The sequence below is a fragment of the Nuphar pumila genome, chromosome 14 (genome assembly GCF_984573655.1).
Source record: "Nuphar pumila chromosome 14, dmNupPumi1.hap1.1, whole genome shotgun sequence".
NCBI lineage: Eukaryota > Viridiplantae > Streptophyta > Magnoliopsida > Nymphaeales > Nymphaeaceae > Nuphar > Nuphar pumila.
This window is the reverse complement of record NC_143262.1, coordinates 12,791,961-12,798,918: the sequence shown is the minus strand read 5'-3', so window position 1 is coordinate 12,798,918 and position 6,958 is coordinate 12,791,961. Positions and strand designations below refer to the sequence as shown.

The 6,958-nt window shown below is 39.7% G+C and overlaps 1 protein-coding gene across 1 annotated transcript; it reads left to right on the top strand.

Moving 5' to 3' along the window:
• Positions 1-4,599: 4,599 nt before the first annotated feature.
• LOC149816410 (uncharacterized) lies at positions 4,600-5,965 on the top strand. The gene is made up of 2 exons (XM_089987805.1): positions 4,600-4,947; positions 5,770-5,965. The coding sequence occupies exons 1-2, from the start codon at positions 4,612-4,614 to the stop codon at positions 5,854-5,856; spliced, it is 423 nt and encodes a 140-aa protein (XP_089843931.1). The 5' UTR covers positions 4,600-4,611; the 3' UTR covers positions 5,857-5,965.
• Positions 5,966-6,958: the final 993 nt, after the last annotated feature.

The following is a 6,958-nucleotide window of genomic DNA, read 5'->3' as shown; positions in this document are numbered from 1 at the left end:
CAAGAACACCATTTTAGCGACGGATTTAGAGAGGGAACTCTGTCGTCGCTAATCCGTCACTAATTAGCGACGGAGTAGCGACAGAATATATTCCGTCGCTTTTTTGGTATTTGGGTTTCGCGACGGCTTAGCGACGGAATTTTTCCGTCGCTAAGCCGTCGCTAAATGTCGCGTAAATCCCTAATCCCATCCCTCTTTCTCTTTTCCCTGTTTCGCTGTATTGCTCCCTCCCGCCGCCCGTCGGCTCTCGCCACCGTCCGGCCACCGCCGCTCGCCAGCCGCCGCTCCCCGTCCACCGCTCGCCAGCCGCCGCTCGCCAGCTGCCGCTCCCCGTCAACCTCCCGCCACCGTCCGGCGAAGCGCAGGTAATATTCTTCTTCTTCTTCTTCTTCTTCTTCTTCTTCTTCTTCTTCTTCTTCTAAACGCAGGGGGTACGCCCCTTCCCTGCCGGAAACGGAGGGGGTTTAACCCCCTGCCATGCTTTCCGGCAGGGGGGGTCGACCCCCTGCGTTTCCGGCAAGGGGGGTCGACCCCCTGTCGGAAAGGCATGGGGGGTCGACCCCCTGCCGGAAACGCATGGGGGGTCGACCCCCTGCCGGAAACGCATGGGGGGTCGACCCCCCTGCCGTAAAGGCACGGCAGGGGGTCAACCCCCCATGTCGGAACTGCCTTTCCGGCAGGGGGTTTAACCCCCTTCCCTGCCAGAAAGGCAGGGAGTTTAACCCCCTGCCGTGCTTTCCGGCAGGGGGGGTCGACCCCCTGCGTTATGCTGCCTAAGTGACTTGTCAAAAAAAAAATCTGTTTTTGAATGCCTATGCTGCCTATATGAATCGTTTGAAAAATAAAATCTGTAGTAGGAATAACATGCTGCCGATGTGTATTGCTTTTGAAAAAAACAATCTGTTATGAGATATATTATGCTGTCTATGTGAATTGGTTTCAAAAAAATCTGTTTTTTAATGCATATGTTGCCTATGTAAATCAGTTTGAAAAAAAAATCTTTAGTAGGAATACTATGTTGCCTATGTGTTTGTTTTTAGAAAAAAAATTTGTTATGAGATACCTACGTTGCCTATGTGATCTGTTTTGAAAAGAATTTTTGTTATGGATACCTATGCTGCCCATGTGATCTCTTTTTAAAAAAAAAAAAGTTATTATGTGATCCCTATGTTGTCCATGTGATTAGCTTGAAAAAAAAATTGTAATATGTGTATATAAGATGTCCATATGGTTTTAAGTGTAGTTTGCATATATGTTGTCCATATGGATTTTAAGTTGAAATTTTTTTTGTAATGTATATATACAAGTTGTCCATGTTGTTCAATTTGTTAGTTTGTTAATGTCTACTGGTAGTTAGTTTTACTTCAATTTGTTTTCTTGAAATCTGGTTAGTTAGAGTATTTCAATCTATTAGTCTTTTATAATTATATTTTTCTTAGATAGATTGGTATTTAATGTTCTCACAATCAGTTAGTTAGATTAGGGCTATTTGAATTCTTTATGATAGTGGTGGTTAAATGGAGTTCACATCTTTTCTAGTAAACTAATTGATTGATTTACTATTCCTTTGCTTAGTAGTTCAGATTAGAAATTGTCTATGACTTTATGTTAGTCGACTGGTTCAACATGTTATAGCTGGTTTGTTAAATTAGCATCTTCTAGTTAGATTTGGCTTAACATATATACTATTTTTCTTTTCTCTTCTTTCAATTAGTTAGAGTTGTTTTAATTTGTTTTAATTTTTTTAGTTAGTGTTTCATCTTGTTTCATGATTAGTTAGTTTGTTACTTAATTTGTTTTGTTTTTGTGCAGATTTTTCAACGGAACCAACTCGTGCTCGGCCACCTGTGGTAAGTAAATAACAAAAACAATGCAAATCGGGTAAATACCCGTGGTGAGTAAGTGATGCAAACGTATCACATGTTATTTAATTTATTGAATGCAGCACTTTATTGTTCACACACTCACTTAGTTATTGATATCTAGGACTGCTTTGTTGGAGTTCGGAGATCATGCTGAGCATGATTTTAATGTAGAAATATGGAAGTGTTCTTATTTTTGGAGTACGGAGTCCATGCTAAGCATGGTAGTAGTTAGTGAGATATTGAAGTGTGTTTGCTGCAGGTACATGTTTGCCATTTATTTGATATGAATGATTATGATGTATTGCAATGTTTGATGTAATTGTATCCATGCTTGCATGTAGTTACTTTCAATTTGATTTTGACTTCCATGTGAAATTTTATAATAAAAGCATGCTTCAAATGATTGTAGGTTCGCCATGGTGATCACAATAATTGTTTATGTCTGTGCGTAGGTTCGCCATGGTGATGTTAAAGATCAAGGAATATGTGATTTAGAAAATGGTCCGACCAAAGTTATGCAATGCTACAACGGGTATATCGTAAATGGTTATCGATTCCATACAAAAGACTACGGTATAAACAAATCAACGATAAATAGTGGCGTGTGTGTCAAGGGTAGCAGCTACGGTGAAAATGAACATGATTACTACGGTGTTATAGAGGAAATAATGGAGTTGACTTACTTAGGCATGAATAACAGGGTTACGGTATTCAAGTGTCATTGGTTTAATCCAACTGCAACAAGACTCGACAAAGCTTCAGGCATTGTGGAGGTGAATCATAAATCCAGGTTTGGAACATATGAACCATTCATATTAGCCTCGCAAGCTCAACAAGTTTATTATACTTCATATCCGAGTATAAAAAAGTCAGATAGAAATGAATGGTGGGCAGTTTGCAAGGTGAAATCCAAACTATACCCCGAGTATGATCAGTTACAAGAAGATGAGTTAGCTGAAGACAGTGATTACTATCAATCAGATGATGTCTGTGACTTCGCTTATGGTCACGATGTTGCGCATGATATGCATGTCATATCTCCATTGGCTGATGAAACATTCATAGAGGAATGTGATCCAAATGATGTACCAAGTGGATGGGCAAACAATGAAGAAGAAGAAGAAGAAGAAGCAGAAGAAGAAGAAGAAGAAGAAAGTCAAACTAGTGACGAGGAAGAATTCTCAAGCTAGTGAAAAAAATCTTATACTACAAACCTCTATTTAAATGCATTGTAATACTTGATGTGAGTTGTATTGCAATACTTGGTGTGAATGATTAAAAATTTTATTTCAATGTATTGTAATACTTGATACGAATGATTCAAATGCATTGTAATACTTGATGTGAATGATTTCAATTATCTGAATGTATTATAATTTATGCAATTAACGAATGATTTGAATTAGTGCAATACTTGATGTCAATGATTTGAATTATTTGAATGCATTGCAATGCTTGATGTGAATGACTTGAATGCATTGTAATACTTGATGTGAATTATTTGAATGTATTGTATGACATATGTTATTTGTTAGAATATGGTTCGTGGAGGTTATAGTGGTCGCTCATCCAGTAGTAGTCAGACTCAACCTTCATCTTCACGGGCTCCTGTGATAGGTATATCATATAACTAATTAGATGCTTGATTAGTTCAAATGCACATTCTGAGAACTTGGTGTGTATTTTTTTACAGATGATGTTGCGCCTGTACACGACCCACCTACACCAGTTGATCGCACAAGTCAACAGCCAACACAGGAAACAGGGTCTTCACAGGCTGGCACAAGAAGACTCATTCGAATAGTGTATATCGATAATCGACCGTAAGTATTTTGTTTTCAATTATTGCATATCTTTTAAATATTTTATATTGATATTTACTGTGTAACAATTCATGTGCAGCACGAGGTTTGAGCCACAAGAAGTAGTACGGGAGATTAGGAATTCACTTCTTCAACATCTACCAGGACCAGTTGCTCAATGGAAAGAGTACCCAAAGGAGGTATTAGACAGATTGTGGTCCTCATTCATGGTATACAGTTGTTCCTCATAGTTAATGTGTTTCATATTTAATTTATTTAAGCAATGTCTACTAACTTTCTGAAAATATTTGTAGGCTTCGAATCGCTTTGCAACTACGGTGGAAGAAAATGATGCAAGGAAGGTGTGGCAGAAGGTGGCTGCCAATCGATTTGCAGACATGCTGCACACTATGAAGACTGCAGCAAAAAAAGCATCTGGCGTAGTAGATGATCCATTACTGTGGAAGGGCCATGGTCCTATAACTATCAGGAGAGATTACTGGGATGAAATGTGCGATATGTGGGCGGGAGATGCATTTAAAAATCGCTCTGCGAAGGCTTCACAAAATCGATCGAAGATGCCCGAAGCCCATCTACACACAGGTGGATCTAAGACATTTGGGAGCCACCTAAAGAAAATGGTAACTCATCAATATATAATATTAATTTTATAAGTATAGTTGCAAATTTGTGTACTAAATCTTTTGTCATTTAACTTCGCAGGAAGCAGAAAAAGGAGGCAGTGTACCATATAAGGATGTGTTTGTAGAAACACATAAATGGAAGACCACGGGAGTCTTCGTATCAGAGAAGGCGAGAACGACAACGGTATGTATTAATTCTATTAATAATCATTGCAATATATATGCAAGTCATCATAATGTTATCATTAATTATTAATGAATACTTTAAACATTATTTTGTAGGAGGCATATGAGCAACAAATGGTAGAGCGATATGGTGAAGACGCTACTCAGCATCCATCATTTGATCCTACAGCATGGGTGACTGCAGCAGGTGAACCCAAAAAAGGTCGCGTGTTCGGGTTTGGGAGTAATATGAACACTTCACCAGTTATTGGTTCTTCCAGTTACGGCTCACCAACTTCTTGCGCCGACATAAGCTCCAAGCAGCCGACTATTCTTTCCGGTGATGATGTACGCGAGATCATTAATGAATCACTGAATAACTACTTCCAATACACCGTCGCCCCCTTTCTCCGAAATGAGATCAAGGCCGCTGTTCAGGATAGGGGATCTTCGATTCCAGGTCCCTCTCAGGTATAATCACATATATAGTTTTTTTGACTATCTTAAAGCACATTTGAGCATGGTAGAATCACATATAGAGTTTTTCTAGATGCCTTAGAACACATATGAACATGCTATAATCACATATTCAATTTTTTTACTGCCTTAGCACACATATGAGCATGATAGAATCACATATATATATATTTAACTTTTTGTCTGTCTTAGAGCACATATGAGCATGATAGAATCACATATAAAGTTTTTTTGATTGCATTAGAACACATAAGCATGCTATAATCACATATTCAGTTTTTTTACTGCCTAAGAACACATATGAGCATATTATAATCACATATTCTGTTTTTTGACTGCCTTAGCACACATATGAACATGCTATAATAACATATAGAGTTTTTTAACTGCCTTAGAACACATATGAACATGTTATATATCATTTATGATAGAATCACATATAAAATTTTTGGCTTTGCCTGCCTTAGAGCACATATGAGCATGCTATATTCACATATTCAATTTTTTTACTGCCTTAGCACACATACGAGCATGATCGAATCACATATATAGTTTTTTGCCTGCCTTGAAGCACATCTGAGCATGGTAGAATCACATATAGAGTTTTTTTATATGCCTTAGAACACATATGAACATGCTATAATCACATATTCAATTTTTTGACTGCCTTAGCACACATATGAGCATGATAGAATCACATATAGAGTTTTTTTATTGCCTTAGATCACACATGAGCACATGATAGAATCACATATAGTGTGTAATTTATTTCATTATATTTTGTTTATCAATACTGACTGTTCTTTTCTTGTGTAGGCTGCTAGCGATAATCAGGGTAGTGGAGCTGAAGGGACAGATAAAGACAATGAACAAGAAGACGCACAAAATCTTGGCGATGATTAGAGGACTGTGTTGAAGAAGTTCTATTTTTTTTATTTTTCCTAATTGTAATTGTTGAATTGTAAATAATTAAACTTCTTATTTTTAAGGTGGAACGATTAATTATTATAGATACTTGTTATATGAATTTTTTTGTGTGGTTTGTTTTTTATTTACAGGAAATATAAATTGTACAGGAAATATAAATTGTACAGTTCTTCGTAATTAATTTTTAAATAAATTTTTTTTGATTTTTTTTCGTTTTTGCGACGGATTAGCGACGGATGATTCCGTCGCTATTCATATTAATCTAGCGACGGCTTAGCGACGGAATTAAATCCGTCGCCAAGCCGTGGTCGCCGTTTAGTACCGGCGGATTGGCGACGGAATATAGCGCTCGTTATTCCGTCGCAATTAGCGACGGACTTGGCGACGGAATTATTCCGTCGCCAGTTAGCGTCGAAATATTCGCGACGTAAGCATACTGTCGCCGCGTTGTCGCTAATCCGTCGCTAACATGGTTAGCGACGGATTAGCGACGGATTAGCGACGGAAGGTGGTCGTCGCTAATCTACTGCTCTGTTGTAGTGTTCCGGCAGGGGGTCAACCCCCTGCCTTTCTGGCAGTGAGTCGACCCCCTGCCGAAACTCCCTGCCGGGGTCGACCCCTTGCCGGAAAGGCAAGGTGTTAACCCCCTGCCTTTCCGGTAGGGGGTTGACCCCTTGCCGAAACAGGCAGGGGTCGACCCCCTGCCGGAGGGGAACAGACAGGGGGTCGACCTCCTGTCGAAAAACGGGGGGGGGGGGGGGGGGCGACCCCCTCGTTTACCTATCTCCTGGCGGCGACGACAGGGCCTGCGGACGGTGGGACCGGCGAACGGTGGGAACGGGCAAACGGTGGGAACGGGAAAACGGCGAACGACAAGAGCGGGAGCACCGAAAGAAGAAAAGGAAAAGCTGTCTGGGATTAGGGTTATGCGAAAATTCGCGACGGCTTAGCGACGGATTAATTTCGTCGCTAAGCCAACGTAAATCAAATTTACCAACATAGCGACAGAATATATTCCGTCGCTAATTAGCGAAGGAAAATCTTTCGTCGCAAACGACGTCGCCAAATGTTGCGGTCG

Bases quoted from the DNA above. Each gene is read 5' to 3' on its own strand.
- LOC149816410 (XM_089987805.1), top strand. From the start codon at position 4,612: ATGGTAGAGCGATATGGTGAAGACGCTACTCAGCATCCATCATTTGAT. The intron at 4,948-5,769 runs GTATAATCACAT...TTTCTTGTGTAG, and splicing joins CGATTCCAGGTCCCTCTCAG to GCTGCTAGCGATAATCAGGG.